Source organism: Mustela lutreola, chromosome 4 (assembly GCF_030435805.1).
Source record: "Mustela lutreola isolate mMusLut2 chromosome 4, mMusLut2.pri, whole genome shotgun sequence".
In the NCBI taxonomy this organism is placed as follows: domain Eukaryota; kingdom Metazoa; phylum Chordata; class Mammalia; order Carnivora; family Mustelidae; genus Mustela; species Mustela lutreola.
This window is the reverse complement of record NC_081293.1, coordinates 13,879,676-13,902,907: the sequence shown is the minus strand read 5'-3', so window position 1 is coordinate 13,902,907 and position 23,232 is coordinate 13,879,676. Positions and strand designations below refer to the sequence as shown.

Genomic DNA, 23,232 nt, shown 5'->3' with positions numbered 1-23,232 from the left:
CCACAAAGTAAACCACTGTCATGCAAAATGGGGGGTTGACTATAACTTCACTCCCTTGGGTCTTCGCACTTAGCAAGACGCTTGCTCTGGATGGTGTGAGACATTCTTCTGTTCAGAGCAGTCTGGCCTCCTCAGGGGAGCAGTTCTCTCTCCCATTGACGGCCCTGGCAGTAGGCTGAACTGGATAAGGAAGGATAGGACAGGCTCTCTGAAGGTTAAGTAAATGAGACCCCGTTCGGCTAACAGGCGGACTATCTGGCCACACAGATGTCCCAGAGCTTTTCTTTCCCTCTGTTGAGTTGGCTATCACAAGGTTTTCAGACTCAGAACCAAAGCGTATGTCAATATTTACTTCCCCAGCAAACATTGCTCCTGGATTAGAAACTTAAATTTTTACATTTTTATTTTTAAATGTCCAAGGTTTTAGGGTCAACGTTGAGTCAATGTCAGGTAATGTGCTGTTGAGTTCAGGAGACATGAGATTATCTTTCTGAGAGTGCACTTTCAGTGGCATGGGATACCTGGGGAAGAAATGCCAAATCTCTACCATCCTTTACCGGGACCACCTCATAGCCCACAACCCTGAGACACAAGGAATAACAAAGGCCGATGGAAAGCAGAGCTTGGAAGTAGTTCCAACCCACCCACCCTGCAGGACTTGAGAATTTCCAATGTATTCAGCACGCTGTAACTCCAACTACACTTAAGTTGTATCTCAGAGCCCAGGCAACATTGGATGAATTTTCACAAAACCTTGGGATATTATGTGGCTTCGGGTTGCTTGCAAAACAATGGTCACCTTCAAAGACTAAATTGAAAAATGTCCATTAGAATTAATACTCTACAAAAACAGAGTGAAGAAGTTAGCAATTACTTTTTATAAATTAAGAACTAGCAGGAAAGGGGTTTTTTAAATAAAAAATGAGAAAAAATAATCTGTCAAAGTATTACTATTATGCATGTATACCTTCCAAATCTCTTGGTAAAAGGTACAGCCAAGGATTCAATGTTTTCTACCTGAACGTTCTTTAAAGTAGGAGAAATCATTGTACAACAAAATAATCTCTATTGGTTAAGTTAATGCTAGTTGTTATAACTGAAATATCAGTGGCTTAAAACAATGGGAACTTATTTTTTGCTCATGTAGATTTTAAAATGGATGTTTGTGGTTCATGGGTGGCTTTCCTCTAAGCAGGAAAACCAAACTCCTTCCATCCTGTGGCTCACCAGATTTCACACTTGGCCTTCAAGTTCACTGTCTTTGTGTACTTCAAGCCATGGAAGGTAAAAGCGCATAGAGGATCCTGTGTGGGTTTATGTGAACAGGACTGAAACTGGGGCATATCTGTGCACTCGCGTCTCATTGTCCAGAAGTTGATTCTGTGCCCCATCTTCCTGCAAAGGAGATAGGGTAATAGAGCCTAATGCTGTCCTCTGTAGGAAGAGGCCAGCAATCTCTGCCACATACTCCAGACGTTTCTAGATCACTGTAATTTCAAGGAAGCAATATGGCTTATAAAATTTTACAACCCAGTTCAAGAGTTGAGCCAGATTGAATTTAAGGGAAGAGCTGGCATGAAAGGCCACTGATTATATACAGTTCCCTTCTTAACTTGTATAACAGTTTGGGAAATTAAATCTTCCCCAAACATTCTAAAATTTCAATCTATTTCAGTTTTTAAAAATAATTCCCCTATGAACTCTATCTAGTCTCACTTTCAGAATTTGGTGACTGTTATTCCTAAATCTATAGCCTATATTGAATAAAGATGACCCAAATTATGGATTATGTTTTGTACTGTCTAAAATTTCCCACCTGAAAATTTGGTGTGAGTTTGGTAATTCACCAAGAATGTAGTTTACTTCAGAGTGAAATCCAGAGTTTGGCTCACACACTCTCTCTCTCTCTTTTTTTTTTTTTCATTTGTTTACTTGCTTGTTCTGAGTTAAAAGAGGTTCAGAAAATTATAGGGGTGCATGGGTGGTTCAGTCATTGAGTGTCTGCCTTTGGCTTAGGTTGGGATCCTGAGGTCCTGGGATCGAGCCCCATGTCAGGCTCCTGCTCAGCAGGGAGTCTTGCTTCTCCTTCTCCCTCTGTCTGCCACTCCCCCTGCTTGTGCACTCTCTCTCTCTGGGTCTGTCAAATAAATAAATAAAATCTTGAAAAAAGAAGAAAATTATAATTTACTAAGAGACTGTGTAGATAATTGTTTTGGAGAAATTATGCAAACTAAATTGCTTTTTGTATCCGTTTCCTCACTTGTTCACTCATCCCACCGACATGTGTTAAGGGCCTGCTATGATCGCCTCTCGGCCTTTCGGCTAAGATCAAGTATAAGGGCCTGCGATGTATCAGGTGGGCTTCACGCTGAGGGACAACAAGGCCCAGAGAATTCCATTCTTCTCAAAGTTTTTGGCCCACAACTGATCATGATGGGTGTTCAAAAGAGAGGTGTATTCCGGGGAGAGAGGGAAACCAGCTTAATCAGGGTTAGACAAGAGTCCCTAAGGAAGAGATAAAAAATGCTAAGACAAGAAGGACTCCATGGGGATTGACTTGACTCCCATCCATGGAATCCCTTCCTGGTGTCTTCTGTTCTGATTTTTCTGTCCTTCTGCCTTGCCCAACTTTCTTGAACTTTCTCCTTATACACAAATAATTTCATTGGTTTTTTTCCTGTACCTATAAACTTTGTCAGGGAACTGAATTATTCCTTGACCATTTTTTACCTGAAAATATGGCAATTTCATAGGATTCAACTTACATCTATGACAGTATCAAGCTGAATGTCTCCAATCTCTTAAAATTATGGTATCCCATTACAGTAGTTTAAAAATTTATTTTAAGCAATCTATCACCAACTGAAAACATTTCAGTTCTCCTCTATCAAATACTCTGAAATCAGAGTTCAGAGTATTTTCCCCAGACCATTTTTTTCCAAGTTGAATTTTATTTTTCTCTCCTATTCTTAATCTTATTTGATGGTGAGGTCACCATTTCCACCTCTTTGCTCTTGGAAGGACCCCCAACTCCTTTTGTCAGTTCATTTATTCTTTTCTCCATGTTATTATCGAGAAATAAGCTAGTTCTGTAGGCTATCAAACTAAAATAACAACAACTTTCCTAAAAGGAATGAGCCCTCTTGAAGAATGGCTTCTAATTTCATGCTTTTGAGGGTAAGGCAAGGTTATGCGAAAACTGCTGAAGCTGGTAAGCTTTTAGTATTTGTTTTCAAGACGGTTGTTATCAAATCTGTGAAAACAATTTAGTTTCACACAGATCCATACAGCAGCACAGAGAATTGTAAACGTAAAATTTAAAAAAAGGTGGTGGGGGAGCGCAGACTAGAATGAAATTATCACTACAATGAAATTATGGTGATTCTGAGCATTATGTAAGCTCATTGGAAGAGAACAGTCTGTATGAACCCTTTTCCCAACTTCCCACAAGGAAACTTGACCTACTCTATCAATCTTGGTTTATTTATGATTAAAATTATAAATGCACACTTGGAACGTCCTCCGTTTTCATGCCACTTTTCCATGGAACTTCTCAAACAGATAAGGTTTGCTTATAAAAGAACCCACAAGGCGCTATCTGGTTGTGTGTGGAACCTGACGGAACTGCCACGGTGAGTCAGGAACGTGCTTCCCAAACCTCATTTACTAGAATTTACCAATTTTCCTCCAGAGCGCTAACTGAACTTGAATTATGCTAATGTTTTAAAAACTTATTTAGCCACACTCAATCATATTTTTTACTTTATTTAGATGCTGCTAATCTGGACGCTATCACTGCTGCTGGGAGCAGTAGTAGGTAAGAAAAGATATTTATTTAGTGCTGTAAGTGATTTCCTGCTTCACACCTTCCAGAAAATTTGTGATGCCTGAACTCAAGCCACTATGGCATAAGGAGTAGAACAAAAAAGATACATGATTAAGAGTACAAGCTCTTGAGTACGGTTGCTAGATAAAACCTAAGATAGTTAAATTTGAACTTCAGATAAATATTTCAGATAATCAATGAATATGTGACACAAAGTCATACTAAAATGTATTCATTGTGTATCTGAAACTCTCATGTGACTTTTATTTTCATTTGCTAATCTAGCAACCCTGGCTTGGAATCAAGGGTGGAAGTTGAGCCGTTTCTACTGGCCACAGGTGTATTAACCTGAGCAAAATTCTTACCTTCTCTGTGCTTCACTATCCTCATCTGTGAAATGGGCGTATAACGCTAACACAGGATAATTGTGAGACTTACATAAGTCCTGTAAATTGTCTTACCTGGCCCCTGGCATGTAGTGACATTTTGAGAATGTCACCCCCACAACAGCTACTGCTCCTACGCCTACTATTAATTGAGACTTTATCCTCCTAGATATCCCTTCCTTTGTGTTGTTCTTTTATGAGTTAACATCCAAGCACAGTTGTGTCAAACCATAGACTTTCTGTTTGATTTTTCATGAACTGCTTCTTCATCATGGGAATCCAGAATGCTCCTCAAACATAGGTCAGAGACCTAAATTCTCAGCGAGGTAGAGATATAAAGTTTTGGCATTTGCATGAGACTTAAGCTTTCTACCCAAAGCACAACACCAGAAGATGGCTGTAAATAACTGAAAACCTCACCCCTCTCTATAAAGGATTGGAGACACAAGGTTGCTCTTTTCTTGGGCACTGGTGGCTTCTCATTGCATTGAGAAGCAAAACTGGGTCCCAGCACGGGACTGGACAGAGACACGAGGAGGGTCGGGTAGTTGTACATTGTAGAAATGAGGGACAGAAGCCTATCTTTAGCTGGGATGCTGAAGTTATTTTGTGAGTACATTGATAGGAAGATGTCTGGGAATGCAGAGGAAGCAAAGAGCCCACAAAATGTAATTTAACTCATATTTTGGCAGAGAGACCATTAAAAAAAGAGAATTCTGATTAAACTAACATCCTTGAAATGCTTTTGGGTGATTACAGGAAAAGAAGTCTGCTTCCCAAGACTTGGCTGCTTTAGTGATGACGCCCCATGGGCAGGAATTGTGGAAAGACCCCTCAAAATACTGCCTTGGGCTCCAAAAGATGTCAATACTCGCTTCCTCCTGTATACTAATGAGAACCCGAATAACTTTCAAGTAAGAGAACTCACTGTTTTCAGAACTACGTCCTATCCATTTTATGTAATAAGAATACTAAATTTTTAAGTTTTCCAAAGAAACAAATTAGTGGAATTTGCATCTTTGTAGACTTTTGGGGCAGTGAGGTTAAGTATTATTTTACGTAACTGTATAAAAGGTCCATTAACTTGATTAATGGATTAACTTAATTATTCTCTTTGTTTTAATTTAGATTCACTTTATTTTCTTTTTCTTTAAGATTTTATTTATTTATTTGGCAGACCACAAGTAGGCAGAGAGGCAGGCAGAGAGAGAGGAGGAAGCAGGCTCCCTGCTGAGCAGACAGCCCAATGCGGGGCTCCATCCCAGGACCCTGAGATCATGACCTGAGCCGAAGGCAGAGGCTTTAACCCACTAAGCCACCCAGGCGCCCCCACTTTATTTTCTATTAAAGAATGATTGATATGCAATATGGCATTAGTTTTAGGTGTACAATGTAGTGATTCGTTATATAAAACCATTATGAAATGATCATCATAATAAGTCTAGTTACCATGTCACCATACAAAGTTGTTACAATATTTTTGGCTATATTCTCCATGCTGTGCATTACATCCTCTTGTCTTATTTATTTTACAACTGAAAGGTTGTACCTCTTAATTCCCTTTATCTAGTTCATCCATCCCCCCCACCTCCATCCCTGCTGGCTACCATTTCAATTTACTCTCTGTATCTATGAGTCCTGTTTTGTTTTGCTTATTCATTTGTTTTGGTTTTTTAGATTCATATATAAGTAAAACCATATGGTACTTGTCCTAGCTAACTTATTTCATTTAGCATAATACTCTCTAAGTCCATCCACGTTGTCATGAATGGCAAGATTTCATTCTTCTTATGGTTGAGTAATATTGCTATGTATCTTTATATAGATATATATAATATTATATGTTATATGTAATAATATATATTATATATCTTCTTTATTCATTCATCTATCAGTGAACATCTATCTTGGTTATTGTAAATAATACTGCAGTGAACATAGTGCAAATTTCTATTCAAATTAGTGTTTTCATTTTTTTCAGATAAAAACCTAGAAGTGGAATTGCTGGATCATATGGTAGTTCTATTTTTAATTTTTTGAGGAACATCCATTCCATTTATTATTGGTAACTGCACCAATTTACATTCCCACCAACAGTGCATGAGGGTTCCCCTTTTCCACATGCTCACCAACACTTGTTAATTCTTGTCTTTTTAATAATAGCCATTATGACGGGTGTGATGTGATAGCTTACTATGGTTTTGATTTGTATTTCCCTGGTGATGAGTGATGTTGAGTGTCTTTTCATGTGCCTTTTGGCATCTGTATATCTTTTTTGGAAAAACATCTATCTAGATTCTCCACCTATTATTTTATCCGACAAATTTTTTTTCTGATATTGAGCTGTATGTGTTCTTTATATAACTTGGGTGTTAACCCCTTAATAAATATACCATTGGCAAATATCTTCTGCCATTCAGTAGATTGTCTTTCATTTTTGTTGATGGTTTCTTTTGCTGTACAAAGGCTTTTTCGTTTTATGTAGTCCCATTTGTTGACCTTTTCTTTTGTTGTTCTTGTCTAAAAATATTGCTAAGCAAAAAATATTGCTAAGGCCAATGTCAAAGAAATTACAGCCTATGTTTTCTTCTAGGAATTCTATGGTTTCAGGTCTTACATTTTGTCTTTACTCTGTTTTGAGTTTATTTTTTTATATGGTGCAAGAGTGGGTTCCAGTTTCATTCTTTTGTTTATGTCTGTCCAACACCATTTATTGAAGATCCTATCTTTTTCCCACTGTATATTCTTGCCTCCCTTGTTGTACACTAGTTAACCATATAAGTGCAGGCTTATTTCTGGGCTATTTTGTTCCCTTGATCTATGTTTCTGTATTTGTGCCTGTGCTTTATTGTTTTGATTACTGTAGCTTTGTAGTATTGTTTAAAATTGAGAGTTTTGTTTTTCTTTTTCAAGATTGTTTTGGCTACTCAGGGTCTTTGGTGGTTCCATATAAATTTTAGGATTATTGTTCTAGTTCTATGAAAAGTGTCATTGATGTTTTTATATGGATTGCTTTGAATTTGTGTGGCATTGAACTGCTTTGGGTAGCATGAACATTTTAATATTAATTCTTCTAGTCAGTGAGCAAGGTAATATTTTCATTTATTTGTGTTGCCTTCACCTTCTTTCATCAGTGTCATAGTTTCCAGAAGATAGGTCTTTCACTTCTTTGGTTAAATTTATTCCTAGGTATTTTATTCTTTTTGATGCAATTATGAAAGATTGTACTCTTAATGTCTCTTTCTGATAGCTCATTATTATGTATAGAAATGCTACAAATTTCTGTATATTGATTTTGTATCCTGCGACTTATTGAATTCATTTTTTAGTTCTAATAGTTTCTTGGTGGAGGCTTTAGGGTTTTCAATATATAGTATCCTGTCATCTGCAAATCCTGACAGCTTTACTTCTTCTTTTCCAGTTTGGATGATTTTATTTCTTTTTCTTGCCCAGCTGCTGAGGCCAGGATTTACAACACTATGCTGAATAAAAGTGGCAAGAGTGGGCATCCTTATTTTCTTCCTGATTTTAGAAAAAGAAAAGCCTTCAGCTTTCACTATTGAGTATGCTGTTAACTGTGGGTTTGTCATATATGTCTTTTATTAGTTGGGTTATATATCCTCTATGCCCAATTTATTGAGGTTTTATCATAAATGAATGTTGAATTTTGTCAAATGCTTCTTCTGTATCCATTGAGATGATCGTATGATTTTTATTCTTTGTTTTGTTAATGTGCTGTATCACATTGGTTGATATGTAGATATTGAGCCATCCTTGCATCACTGAAATAAATCCCACCTGATCATGATAAATGATCCTTTTAATGTATTTTTGAATTTAGTTTGCTGCTATTTTGTTGAAGATGTTTACATCTATGTTTATCAGGAATATTGGTCTGAGTTTGTTTGTTTGTTTGTTTTATAGTGTTTGGTTTTGGTATTAGATTAATGCTAACTCTGTAGAATGAGTTTAGAAACATTCTTTCCTCTTCAGTATTTTGGAATTGTTTGAGAAAGATAGGTTTTAAGATTTCTTTAAATGTTTGGTATAATTCACCTGTGACTCTGTCTAGTCCTGGACTTTTGTTTGCTGAGAGTATAATTACTGATTCGATCTCCTTACTAGTAATTGGTCTGTTCAGATTTTATATTTCTTTCTGATTTAGTCTTGAAAGATCATCTATTTCTAGGACTTTGTCCATTTTTTTCTAGGTTGTCCAACTTGTTGTCATATCACAGTTAGTAGTAGTCTCCTATAATCCTTTGTATTTCTGTAGTATAAGCTGTAACTTCTTTTTCACTTCTCATTTTATTTATTGGCCCTCTCTGCTTTTTTCCTTAATGAGTCTGGCTAAAGGTTCATCAATTTTGTTTACAATTCAGAGAAATAGTTCTTAAGTTTTATTGATCTTTTCTATAGTTTTTTTAAGTCTCTATTGCATTTATTTCCACTCTGATATTTATTATTTCCTTCCTTCTATTAATTTTGGGTTTTATTTGTTCTTCTTTTTTTAGTTCCTTTAGGTATGAGGTTAGATTATTTATTTGAGCCTTTTCTTATTTCTTGATGTGGGCCTGTATAACTATAAACTCCCCTCTTAGAATGGCTTTTGATGTGTCCCATAGATTTTTGAACATTGCATTTACATTTTTATTTATCTCAAGATATTGATTTAACTAGATCTTCAATTTCTTCCTTGACCCGTTGGTTGTTTAATAGCATGTAGTTTAGTCTCCACCTGTTTGTATTTTTTTCCAGTTTTCTTCTTATAGTTGATTTCTAGTTTCATACCAGTGTTGTCATAAAATATGTTTGGTATGATTTCAATCTTCTTAAATCTATTGAAGCTTGTTTTGTGGCCCAGCATTTGACTTATTCTGGAGAATGTCCGCATGTACTTGAGAAGAATGTGTATTCTGTTGTTTGGAGATAGAATGTTCTGTGAATATATGTTAGTCCATCTGTTCTAAGGTGTCATTTAAAATCACTTTTTCTTTATTGATTTTCTGTTGGGAGATCTATACATTGATGTAAACACAGTGTTAAATCCCCCTGCTATTATTGTATTACTATCAATTTCTCCCTTTGCGTCCATTAATATTTGCTTTATATAATTAAGTGTTTCTATGTTGAGTGCAGAAATTTTTACAAGTGTTGTATTTTCTTATTGGATAAATCCCTTTATCTTTACATAAATTCCTTATTTGTTTCTTATTATAGCCTTTGTTTTAAAGTCTATTTTGTCTGATACAAGTATTGCTACTCCAGCTTTCTTCTTGTTTCCATTTACTTAGAATACCTTTTTTTTCATCCCCTCATTTTTAGTCTGCATGTGTCTTTAGATCTGAAATGATCTAAAATGATCCAGTAGACAACCTATAGATTGGTCTTGTTTTTTTTAATCCATTCAACCACCCTATGTCTTGACTGGAACTTGATATCATTTTTATCCTACCTCTATGTCACCATGTAATAAACACTCTGTCACCATGTAATAAACCTCTATGTCACCATGTAATAAACACTCTGTCACATGTCACCATGTAATAAACACTCTATAATAAACTATATTATATATAATATATGTATACATATATATAAACTCTCCCAATATTATATATAATCTCCCAGCATTATATATGTGTGTGTATGTGTGTATAAAATTTTACACACACATACACACACACGAAGCCTTCTGTTGTCTGGAAACAAAACCTCTACATCAATATTATAGCATACATTTATTCTGAGTAGAACAACTGCAAAAATGTTATGATGTCTGGAACTTGGTGCTTGCAAATAGCCTGCCTGAAATAGGAGAATCCTTATTCACAAGGATCTCAAGTCTTGATGGTGTTCTCCTACCTGCTGTCTTCCTCCATGTACGAAGGGTTCTATTGGACATAAAAGAAACTGAACATTAAACACTTTTCTTCCCTAAATAGGAACTTGCTGCAGATCCATCAACTATCACAAACTCCAACTTCAAAACAGATAGAAAAACCCGCTTTATTATTCATGGATTCATAGACAAGGGAGAAGAAAACTGGTTGTCCAATCTATGCAAGGTGAGACATGATAATCAATTAAGGGAAGGTTGTTCCCAGAATGATGATTAACAATGGGGAAGGCACAGGTTGCAACCAATCAGGACAAATACCAACCACTTTGGCATTCATCTGACTCTCCTGAGGGTTCAAGGGGAGGTACAAGGGGTGGTAGGGTGTAGAGGGTACCAGGGACAGTCAGGGCAGCAAGGTTGGCAAGCAGTTGGTGGCTCTAGGTAGTGGTTATTTAATAACTAATACAGAGATATTTCAAAACTTTAGCAACAGATGTTGCCCTACTGATGCAATATTAGTTGTGTTTTCAATAACTTTAATTTTTTCAGTAGGTTTTCATTTCTATATGAAGAACTAAGATAACTTATTTTGCCCAAACTAATTGTTTTCCTTTGATTTTCACTTGCTACTCTTTGATCTCTGATGGTAGCAATAACTGGGAAAACTGTGTAGGTTTTCATTTTCGGCTTCTGTTGTTTCAACCATAGTGATCCAATTTTCTTTAATTTGCCTTTGGCCGTGTGCCCCATGATAATGAAGAACTAAAAGATAGAAAATCAAATAGAACATATTTTTCCTAGCAACTGCCAGTGCTTGAGGAACATTATTCTTGATTCATCTATTCAACAAGCATTAGTGGCCAGCATGGAGCACAGGTGCAGTCATTTCTTCCAAGGTCCAAAAAACAAGACACAACGGTCCTCCTAAACACTTCTAATTTCAGACCTGTCTATGACTTGAGCCAAAGGCTGGATTGAATCAACTCTAGAGACTATCCACCGATCCTGAAGACCGACAACATAAACGGGCTTCACTTCACAAGTTTAAAAATAATCAGCAAAACCCTAATTTGTCTTCTAAAATAATTTAAGCTGATGATTGTTAAGGGGAGGGTAGAAATAAATTTTTATACAATGAAGGAAAAAGACAAAGGGATTCTTAGCTCAAAGGGAATGTAAATTTTTTTAGATAAGTGTATCTAAAATTTCTTAGATATGTGTACACAATCTTCGCAGGCCCTCTGCCAAGCAACTACATGGTTGCTTTATGGTAAAAACAAACAAACAAACAAACCCCCCCCCCAAAAAAAAAACCCAAAAATGGATTACCCTAGAAGGTCAAAGGTCCTAGACTCTAGTTCTGACTCTATCCTTAGCCAACCATGACATTAGCAAATCATTTTCCCTCTTTGGAGATTTCTATCTATAAAATAAAAGAATTGGAGGTGATTTATAAGATTGCTTCATCCTCCTGAAAGTCTTGGGGAAAAGGTGAGGATATGTATAGCCATACACATACCCAAACAAACAAAATTCCTCCCAGATCTAATATTCATGAAACTATCATTGACCTGCATCAACAAAGCTTCCAGTATATATCTAGTGGGTTATGCTTTTATGTGAAGTAATTCATCAGTAATATAAAATAAAATATTTTCATCCAAAAACTTTGATTATTCTTTCCATCATGGAAAAGCTTACCCATTTATGTTCAGTATATTTATTTAAGGGAGCCCTAACATAGCCTTTCATTTATTCATTCATCCAGTAAATATTTATTGAACACCTACTATGTGCAAGGAACTATTTGAGGCACTGAGGATACAGCAGTGAACAAAACATTCCTGCGATGCCTTCTAGTAAGGGACAATGTCCTGGGATGTATTCTAGTAAGGACAATGTAGGCTTATGACATTTATGATGCTCTGATGAGACAATCCACTGTACCCCATTTTATACATTTTTCCCTGCAACAAATGTCTATGCATCTGTTACAGTAGATAGCCCCAGAATCCAGTTCCTGCTATGGCCAGACCTTAAATTTGGAGCCAATGTTAAACTTCAAAAGGAATTTCATATCCGTAGTTTTGTTCATTGTTGTGGGTTAAAAATAAGCTTGATGATGTACAAGTCATAGAGGAAATTTACCCTCATTCTCAAATGTGTTAATTATGGATTCATAAATATCCTGAATTCTTTATTTATTGTTTCTGTTCCATCAGAACCTGTTCAAAGTGGAAAGTGTGAACTGCATCTGTATAGACTGGAAAAGTGGCTCCCGCACTGGTTACACGCAGGCGTCCCAGAACATCCGGATTGTGGGGGCAGAAGTGGCTTATTTTGTTGAAGTTCTTCAGGTAACTCCCTCTAGGTTGTATAAAAGTCCATGCACATTGCTCTCCAGATTCTCTGTAAAAATTTTTTTTAAAATTGCTGTAGGCATGGTAATTACTAAAGACATTCCTCTACTGAGATTTGACTTTCCCTGTGGTTGGAAAGGAAAATGCAAAATCAATCAATCAATCTAGATTTAGGTTTCATCAATATTCCTCTTAAAATTAAAAAAAAAAAGTAGTTGTTTTTTTTTTTAAGTGATGTTACTCAAGCAATTGGGTAGGTTGCTGCTACTGAATTCCATCAGTATTCCTTTCATTTTACCATTTATTAAACCAAGTAGGTGTGATAATGTTAACTTCAAGATGAAAGTACCTTGGTTTTGGTTCTGTTTTTAATTTTTTTTTAACAGAGCACAATGACACCAAACTAACTAAAACTTTAAAAAAATGTTAAACAGGAATCTCCTTAAGTAATTGTTTTATTATTTGCTAACCCATATATTTGCTTTACCACTTCTGGGTAACAATTCCTTATACCCAGCAAGGGTTCCTCTACATAGTAAAACAACAAAAGAGAGCCCAGATTCCACCAGCTTAAACATTAGACCATTACCATTTTCCATGACAACTAAACAAAAAGTCACGAAAAGCAGTTGCTTTGAAGGGGTGGCATGTTTTCATGTTTTGCAAGGATCCCCTTCTGTGTCCATCTTGAAGTTTGCAGTATTAGGAAATATTCTGAAGAAATTTTCTTTCCAACAGTCAGCGTTTGGGTACTCACCTTCCAATGTCCACATCATTGGCCACAGCCTTGGCTCGCACGCAGCTGGAGAGGCGGGAAGGAGGACCAACGGGACTGTTGGGCGAATCACAGGTTGGTCAAAACAGTAAATACTGAAAAGTTGGACTCAGTGTAGCCTATAGGAGGTCCAAACAGATGGAAATTTGGCGTTTTCTGAATTGGGCCACACGATCAGCAATCAGTCTGTTCTGAGGCCTTGTGATTTTTTGTTGATATTGATCTTTGGCCTACAGAGCCATATTTAACATATATATATATATATATATATATATATATATATATACACACACACACACACACACACATATATAATATGACTAAAATTTTAATTAAGAACATCAGGAGGTCTATTTTTCTATTGTCAGGCATTCACAAAGGACAAGTTTCCTAAATAGAATAAATAGCATAAATAATAGAATAAATAATAAAGATAATTAAACCCAAGAAGCTCAAAAATGCATAATTACTTACATTCTGCTTCAGTAGTAATTGATAATTATCCCAGACCTCATTGAACACAAACCAAGAGTGGCAGGGGACAGGTGATCAGGATGGGCTAACCAATTCTGCATGCTCTCATTAGATAAAAAATAGTATCTCACAAATCTCAGACTGGTTGCATTTGGCAGTGGGATCACATGGTATATACCCAGGCCCTAAAACAACTTTGCAACCTTATAGGAAAGACTTTGCTGTCCTGGATCTGTAAGGGGACCACTTTAGGGAGCACCCACTTTCCTCTTCCATCATCCCACTCTGTCTCTGACCTTCTGACTCTTTTTGATTTTGGATAAATTGGTCACATTTGGATTGATGGGGGCATCTAGATGTCTATCATTAGTTTGCTGGAGACAACATTCTTTCTCATAATCCGTAAATGTTTACAAGAGCCTGCTCAGCCAGGCCCTCTGTAAAGCTGTGGTCTTGGTGACCATGAATACCGAAGTCTTGCCCTCACAGGATTTTGCAGTAGAATAGGGACTCCTTTATCCTGACCAGCTTTTAGGAGTCTCCCAGAACCTGTCTCTTTCCTTGTAACTGCTGTTAGTAGCTGGGATTGTCCCAGGGATTAAGCATCCATAAGTAGAACCAAATCCCATGGTTTGAAGAAAATTCACTATCATGCAAATAGAAAATTAGACACAGAAAGTGTAGGAAAATGATAAGATCAGGAAGAACTAGCTTATCCCATTCCAGGCCTAAGTCATGGCTCCTGCCAATGCTTGCACTTGAGTGGGTAATTAATGAAGAAAGCTCAATGTGGGTGTACACTGATATTAACACGACACATTCTATTTACCTTAGGGTTGGACCCAGCTGAACCTTGCTTTGAGGGCACGCCTGAACTAGTCCGACTAGACCCCAGTGATGCCCAGTTTGTGGATGTAATTCACACAGATGGTGCCCCTATAATCCCCAACATGGGTGAGTCCTTCAAGTCATCTGCCAGTGTTTCTGAGTCCGTATAGTAGAGTGTTCTAAAGTGTTTGAGTCTATACATCAACATCAACTTTCTCATATTTTAATATTCCTTAGGTTTTGGAATGAGTCAAACTGCAGGCCACCTAGATTTCTTTCCAAATGGAGGAAAAGACATGCCCGGATGTCAGAAAAACATTCTCTCTCAGATTGTTGACATAGATGGGATCTGGGAAGGTAAAACCATTACGTGCATGAAGAGATTTTCATAGGGCAAAATTTGTGTTTCACTTTTTACTAAACTTGCTCAATATTTTGGTACAGGTCTCATATTTTCTACAACAAAGGACTTTTAATCCAAAATATAGGCTTTTCTCTGGGGAAAGTGGGCAGGAGGAGACTGTAGAAAGACAATGTATTTGTAGTCAACTTTCCAATTCAGAATTTCCTAATTCAGGGAATGCTTTAGTAAGTTGTCCTTCTATCTATATGGACGAATTTCTTCCTTTTTCAAATGACGAATTTCTTTGTTCTGAAGTTATTTTTCTATTTCATTTAGCTATGGCATTTCTATTAAAATCTTAAATGACATTTAATTTCTAATTGCATCACAAATCATAAATATACTTCATGGATGACTCTGTTCCATGACCACCATGAGCTCCCACGAATTAGAAAATTCTATTCAACCACCATGTTCTAATTGTGACATTACCTTGGAAAAATAAAATCTGTTATTAATGTATACTGTCTGATTTCAAAGGAACTCGTGACTTTGTGGCCTGTAATCACTTAAGAAGCTATAAATATTACTCTGATAGCATCCTCAACCCTGATGGCTTTGCTGGATTCCCTTGTGCCTCTTACAGCGTTTTCACTGCAGTAAGTAGAAGCTGCCTTGTACCTAAAGAATTTTGTGTGGGCAGCCAGAATAGCTCAGTTGGGAGAGCGTCAGACTGAAGAATTTTGTGACCATCGCCTCTCATGACGAGTGTAGTTCACCGTATGTGATGTGACATGCATTCAATGAATGCCACTATATGATTGCCACATTATACTTTTAATTATATATATATATTATTTATTTATTTGTTTGCTTATTTGACAGAGAGAGATATCACAAGTAGGTAGAGAGGCAGAGAGAGGGGGAATGCAGGCTTCCTGCTGAGCAGAGAGCCCCATGTGGGACTTGATCTCAGGACCCTGAGATCATGACCTGAGCCAAAGGCAGAGGTCTAACCCACTGAGCCACCCAGGTGCCTCTATATATTTTTATTTTTTAAAGAAATATAGTTGACATATGTATTTATCATAATAGTGATGAGACATTGGAGAACTTTAGAAAAATGGGCTTGTGTACTGAGATGTTCCATATCTACATTGTTCTCTATCCCTTCAGTGTGTATCAGGCAAAAATTCAAACTTGTTTTAGAAATAATTATTACTAAAAAAAAGTCTATGGACATCTGAGCTATGGCTACAGGATGCTGATAAATACGGAAAACTTGTCTTAGATGCTGACCCTATAAAACTATATCATTATGTGCTTGTGGATATTTCTGTGCAATCTCATAATTGTCAAGTTTTTGTTTGCTTGCTTGCTTTTGAGTTTTCATCTTGTTTGGTATTCGCTAGGTATCTGGATTAGGATCCTTACATGTAATCTTGAAAATTATGTATCTGTTGCCTGTTAATTTTTATCGTTCTTCCTTTCACTATAATTTTTCACTATAAAAATATACAACCTATGTATATTTAATAAAGACAATTTTAAATAACACATCAGGTGAAGTCATAATTATCAAGATGTATAACTTAGTGTCAAAGAGAAAGGACCTGAAAGCTGGTTTCACCATTAATTGGCTGAATAATTTGGACAAAATATTTAACCTCTCTCTAAGGCAGTTTTTTCCATTTCTAAATGTAAATAATAATGGTAGACTCCATTGGTTTTGTGGGAGGATTTAATGATATATGTTTTAGTTCATTCCTTAGTTCAGAATCTGAACTCTAATAATTGGCATTCAGCAACTGTTGGTTATGTGTGTTGGGAGGATACATAGTACAGCTGTGCACAAAGAAGATCACCATCCCCTTCCTTTGGTTTAACTTTATTTTTATCGTGTTCCCCAATCTTTAGATAATGGGGAAAATTAACAAAGAAGCTTTAGGTTTTATTCAGTTAAAATTTAGTCTGAGTTCAGTAATATAAACAGTCTTTTTAGGTGATGCTCAGACACTTTTATAAGGAAAAGTTCTCAGTTTTGCATATTTCTCAGCCTTTGGACCCTTTCATCATCTTCTCTCCAAGCTGGTATTGGGCACAGTGGTTATGGTGCTGGTGGCCAGTATGTGTGTAGGGCAGAGGGGAGGACCTGGGGGTCTGCATTATTGATGGATGTGCTGCTGGTGTCTGCAGATAATGTTTAGGAACATCAACTCTTCTGGCTTGGCCATCTTCCCCATAGAACTCTGGCCATTTCCTCCTGACGGGCTCAGTCTCTCCTTAACTTTTGTTAGACGCAGACCCTGAGACTTGGCCCAGTCCCCATCTGGTTCATTGATCCAAGAGTCTGCCCCTTGCCTCTACTGTGGAGTAGGATTACCTTTCCACAGAAGAAATTATGATGTTTGCCCTCCCCACTCTGTTTCTCCCTCTTCCTCTCTTCTTCCCATAATTCCTGGCCCAGAAAGAGAACATTTTTCCTAAGTGATACATGTATTCTCCACACCCCAACCTCACAGTGAGGACTTAAGGGCCAACTGGGGCATTTTCTGTTCACACTAGGAAAATTCTGAGGTCCGAATCCTTCAGACCTTAATATGCTAAAGTGGGAAATGAAAAATGTGAGAAAAACCTGACTCCTAATGGATACTATTTTGCATATTGGAGCTGATGATCACCCCTTGCTCTTTCTTTTGCAATCTTTCTAAAATAAAGTCTAACTACCTGTAGGCTAATGGATGTCTTGAGCAACATACAGAAGCAAAAGAGAAAAGATTAAAATATATGTATAAGTATATATTTAAATTCCCTTTTATGTATGATTTTTTTGTATTTTTGTTAGTATTGTGTTATTTAACAATCAAATTTGTCATTGTAACTAATGAAATGCATTTTCTACCTTTGCTGAAACACTGTGAAAGTTGTCTTTTGCCATCACGACAGAATTGGCTTTCAAATATTTGAACTGCAACAACAGGTGGAAAAAGATGACACGCTGTTAAAAAGAAAGAGTGTCCTCATTCATCATTTGTTAATTTCCCCTAGAACAAGTGCTTCCCCTGCCCAAGCGGAGGCTGCCCACAGATGGGTCATTACGCTGACAGATTTCCTGGAAAAACAAACGGAGTGAACCAGATATTTTATCTAAACACTGGTGATGCCATTAGTTTTGCTCGTAAGTATTATATGTGCCTTAAATTCAACATGCTATGTATTTTACCATGTTCAGTGAAATGTGTGGAACTGTTCTTCAGTACAAAAGTGGTAAATGCTCCTTTCCAACATGGAAAACTTTTCAAAAGCTCTTATGTTCAATGTAACTCTGGCTCATTGGGGTAAAAGAGCAGAATTTGGGAGCCCGAATGAACAATGATAGGAATCTCCCTGAGGGCTTGTGATGACGAACATTTTTTCATGTGTCTGATAGCCATTTGTATGTACCTTACACCAGTTAGAATGGCCAAAATTAACAAAACAGGAAACAACATGTGTTGGAGAGGATGTGGAGAAAGGGGAACCCTCTTAAACTGTTGGTGGGAATGCAAGTTGGTGCAGCCTCTTTGAAGAACAGTGTGGAGATTCCTCAAGAAATTAAAAATAGAACTTCCCTATGACCCTGCCATTGCACTCCTCGGTATTTACCCCAAGGATACAGATAGAGTGAAAAGAAGGGCCATCTGTACCCCAATGTTTATAGCAGCAATGGCCACGGTCGCCAAACTATGGAAAGAACCAAGATGCCCTTCAACAGACGAATGGATAAGAAAGATGTGGTCCATATACACTATGGAGTATTATGCCTCCATCAGAAAGGATGAATACCCAACTTTTGTAGCAACATGGACGGGACTAGAAGAGATTATGCTGAGTGAAATAAGTCAAGCAGAGAGAGTCAATTATCATACGGTTTCATTTATTTGTGGAGCATAACAAATAGCATGGAGGACATGTGGAGTTAGAGAGGAGAAGGGAGTTGGGGGAAATTGGAAGGGGAGGTGAATCATGAGAGACTATAGACTCTGAAAAACAATCTGAAGGGTTTGAAGTGACGGGGGGGTTGGGGTACCAGGTGGTGGGTATTATAGAGGGCACAGATTGCATGGAGCACTGGGTGTGATGAAAAAATAATGAATACTGTTTTTCTGAAAATAAATAAATTAAAAAAATAAAAATAAAAATCTGGGAGAACAAAGAAAAAAAAAAAAAAACAATGTTAGGAAAAGGAATTTCTTCATGTTTTATTCTGGTGCCAAATTCAGGAGATTACTTTTGCTCCAGACTCTTCCAACTCAGTCAGAGATTTCACAGAAGCAAAATTCTGAGGTTCTATACAAGCACAAAAGTAATCCGGAAGAGAGATACCAAAGATCGTGGGAATGGTAGGGAGTTGACAGATTTAAGAGATATTTAGGGTGGGAAGCTCCATGGATGATAGGAATTAGCAAGTACAGGGGTGGTGGGACATGTTCCTTCCTGGGTTGCAGAGGAAGAAACTATTTAGACTAGTGGGGTTGGCTGCACTGCAAAAAATAAGCCAAGTTTTATTCCCTCCTCAATCTGGCCCAGGCTAGCTCTAACTGGCATAAGCTGCTAGTTAACTATGGACTAGTACCACAAAATGGTTACCATAACTTAATACCATTCTGATGGCAAGGTAAAGCTGAATTAATAGATTTTTTAAAATAAATGTAGACCATGTAGACAAAAAAAAAAAAAAAAAAAAAATGGACTCTAAAATGTGATGACCTATGAAAATAGTAAATTGAGCGGTATCTGGGTGGCTCAGTCCGGTAAGCACTTGACTTTGGCTCAGGTCATGATCTCGGGGTCCTGTAATCAAGCCCCACCCACATTGAGCCCCCTGCTCAGTGGGGAGTCTGCTTGTCCCCCTGTTCCTCCCCCAACTTGTGCTATTTCTCTCTCTCAAATAAATAAATAAAATCTTTAAAAAGTAGTAAACTGATGAAAATGTCATACTCTACCCTCTTCCCACTTTCTTTTATCTTTTCTCTTTTTGGATTTTATTTATTTTATTTTAGAGAGAGAGAGAGTTCGCCAGCTGGGGAAAGGCAGAAGGACAGAGAGAGAGAGAGAGAGAATCCCCAAGCAGACTCCACACAGAGCTCAGAGACAGACACAGGACTTGATCTCAAGACTGTGAGATCATGGCCTGAACTGGAACCAAGAGCTGGAGGCTTAACTGACTGGGCCACCCTGGTGCCCCCTTCCTACTTTCTTTCAAGATATAGTTCTTATAATATTCAAAATAAATTGTTAGGTTAAGAAACTGAAAACAGAAATATTATGACTTACATATACTACTTGATATCTATGGACTTTGGAAAGATTCTGTGCTCCTGCCTTGGCTTCACACCTGTCTTTGGAACATTTTGGTAAGGGAGATTATTTGATTGGAAGAACAATCAATCCTATATATAAATTATCCAAAATTCAGCAGCAAGGGCATCCAAGTAAGCCTGTTTTTAGCATATTTTCTCTACAAACTGACAGTTTGCAAATATTTTCCCCCTGTGCAGGATGGAGGTATAAGGTGGCTGTGACATTGTCTGGGAAGAAGGTTACGGGACACGTGCTAGTTTCTTTGTTTGGAAATAAAGGAAATTCTAAACAGTATGAAATTTTCAAGTGAGTAAAATATTATCCTACACTTCTTAAATGTTGGAATTCTTTGCCCATATAATGCAGTTATGAACATATGCATTTATTCATTATATATGGGAATAGAGTACCACCACACGTCATTCCAAGGAAGAGATCATTTTATCTTATACCTTAGTACATTACAGAATTCTGTTTCTGAATTTTTTCTCTGCTAGTTCCTGAGAAAACCACTGATGTTTGCTTTGATGCATGGCATCTGATTTATAATCAGTAAATAATTTTTCTGCCCACAAAACCACCGGGAAAAGATGACATGATGATGTCATCTTTCATTAAGTTGTGGGAGGTTTGTGACTAAAACACATTTGAAGTTTTATTAAACTAAGGATGACTTTAAAGGAATATGAGTTATTGTTGGCAAATGACCTACCACTGAGTTGGCATATGTGTCTGCATTTAATACCTTAGAAGAGCGAATGTACCGTCAATCACCTTACTAGAGATACATTGTAAGCTCATTTTAGAAATATATATGTCTATATTTGTATGTTCATGTATGTTTTCATTAACTTCTCAACTCCCAAGGGGTACTCTCGAGCCAGACAGCACTCACTCCAATGAATTTGACTCTGATGTGGACGTTGGAGATTTGCAGAAGGTTAAATTTGTTTGGTACAACAGGGTGATCAACCCAACTCGACCCAGAGTGGGAGCATCCAAGATCATGGTGGAAAGAAACGATGGAAAAGTGTAAGTAATAAAAACCCCAAGAGATTTGCAGTCCCGAGTCACCCACACTATTCCCACTGGAAGTCTGCTGTAGGCTCAATCTCCGACAATGGTTCTCCTAAGCCATGGTCACCGTTGCTTCCTAGTACCTTCTGTTTCTTTAGGAAAGAGAGCAGAATTTTCGGGGAAGAACTTTGAGGGATTTGTAGATACGAATGTGTCATTTGATGCAAGTAAAGTGTTAAACGGAGAATCTGGCTTCATGACCCTGAAGTGGAAAGAGGGATTTCATTGAGCAACTGAGCCTTGTGTCCTAGGTCTGACAGCAGGTCACTGGCTGCCTGCGGGGAGGGGAAATGGGCAGGGTCAAGAAGGAGAGATTAAAAAGGAACAGAAGAGCAATTTGGGGTAATGGATATGTTTACTCTCTTGATGGTGGTGACGGGATGAGAGTACTATTTTCTTGTCTCCATTAAAGATAATTAAATGAAAGCTCGGTACCATAATTCGTAGGCAGGAAATTTGACTTCAGCAAGTTCTTAACGACCACAAAACAAATTCAGTTCACCTTTATTCATATACAGATCATGTGTGCCCTTCCTTTCTCATGTCCTTTACCCCTAGTAGTGTTTAACCTTTAATTTTCTATCTGCGAGTCTGCTGGCCATCAGACCACAGGGGGGGAAATGAAGACAAAAAGAAGAGAGCGTCTTCTGAGTACCTTTTATGTACCAGGCCCTTTGCACATGCTTATGTATGTCATTGAAGAAAATGAGCTCCTAGGCAAACTAAGTTTTGTTCAGTCTTAGTGAGTAATGCTAGTCATTTCAATTTGGTTATTGAATTAAGTAAGAATGCCTAGTGAAGGTAACACCAGGACCTCAGAAATTTCCCTAGGGCTGATTTTTTATCATGCCACTGACCCTGCCCTTCCTAGGTTGCACTGATTGACAATAGCCAAGTGTTTAGTGGGTGCTTTAGGATATGGCAAATGAACGCTCCCTGTTCTTGGGGACGTCCAATGACACTTCCTCTCGGCTCTTGCGCAGCTATGGAAGAACACTGGAAAGGAAAATGCAGTCCTTTATACAGAAGAGGTCTGTGTTCCCTTGGCCAGTGTCTGGTCTCAGGCACAGGGAGTGGATCTTGCTCAGACTGGGGAGATGAGAGGCTGTGTTACGCTCAACACACCAGTGCTCCACCAGGAAAAGCTGACTTTCTGTTGTTTCTCTCTGCAGGTTCAACTTCTGTAGTCAAGAAACCGTGAGGGAAGATATTCTGCTCACTCTTACCCCGTGTTAAGATACACTGAGTCGTGTATCTTACTGTTAATAAAATCTATTGGTGAAGCAATACATCTCTTCGTTATCATGTTCTTTTTTCGCATGGCTCTTTTGGATAATGCAATTAAAATCAGATTTGAGGCGCCTGGATGGCACAGTCGGTTAAGCACCTACCTTCGGCTCAGGTCATGATCCTTAAGGTCCTGGGGTCGAGGCCCGCATAGGGTTCCTTGCTCAGCAGGGAGCCTGTTTCTCCCTCTCCCTCTGCCTGCTGCTCTGCCCCCTTGTGATCTCTATCTTGCTGTCAAATAAATAAATGACATCTTTTAAAAGAAATCCAAAATTTGGAGTTGGTCTGAAGAACCACAAATGATGGTTGAAGTTTGCTACATATTATGTGGGCATTTGAGATTGAGAAAATTGTTTCCTTGGCACTGACATCATGCCCATTGCTAATATTATTGTTGTCATCCAGATAAGTTAAAACAGACTTCTGGATCCAAGATGACCCACATCCCAGGGTGTACACGTGGCAAGTATCAAACTTGGCCACTTTCCCATCATCTTTACATTCTGTGTCTGCTCCTAATCAGACATCTCAGGAAAGATGACACATAAGGAGCAAGGATGGGGCAGAACCAATGCTTCCTGACCAGTCTCCCTGCTCCCAGCAGAGTCCCCTCAAAATCCTCTCCTCTCTATAGCCTTTTTAATCTTTCTAAAGCACAAATCAAAGATCCTCCTAATGGTCTCCAAGAAAG

General features: G+C 37.8%; 1 protein-coding gene across 1 annotated transcript; it reads left to right on the top strand.

The window, feature by feature from the left end:
- The first annotated feature begins 1,076 nt into the window (after positions 1 to 1,076).
- Positions 1,077 to 22,540, top strand: LOC131830652 (pancreatic triacylglycerol lipase). Its single transcript, XM_059173081.1, has 13 exons — positions 1,077 to 3,632; positions 3,772 to 3,817; positions 4,972 to 5,126; positions 10,158 to 10,280; positions 12,277 to 12,411; positions 13,153 to 13,264; positions 14,498 to 14,617; positions 14,729 to 14,848; positions 15,375 to 15,493; positions 17,883 to 18,012; positions 20,375 to 20,483; positions 21,045 to 21,209; positions 22,427 to 22,540. Exons 2-13 carry the CDS (start codon positions 3,772 to 3,774, stop codon positions 22,488 to 22,490), a joined length of 1,398 nt encoding a protein of 465 aa, XP_059029064.1. The 5' UTR covers positions 1,077 to 3,632; the 3' UTR covers positions 22,491 to 22,540.
- Positions 22,541 to 23,232: the final 692 nt, after the last annotated feature.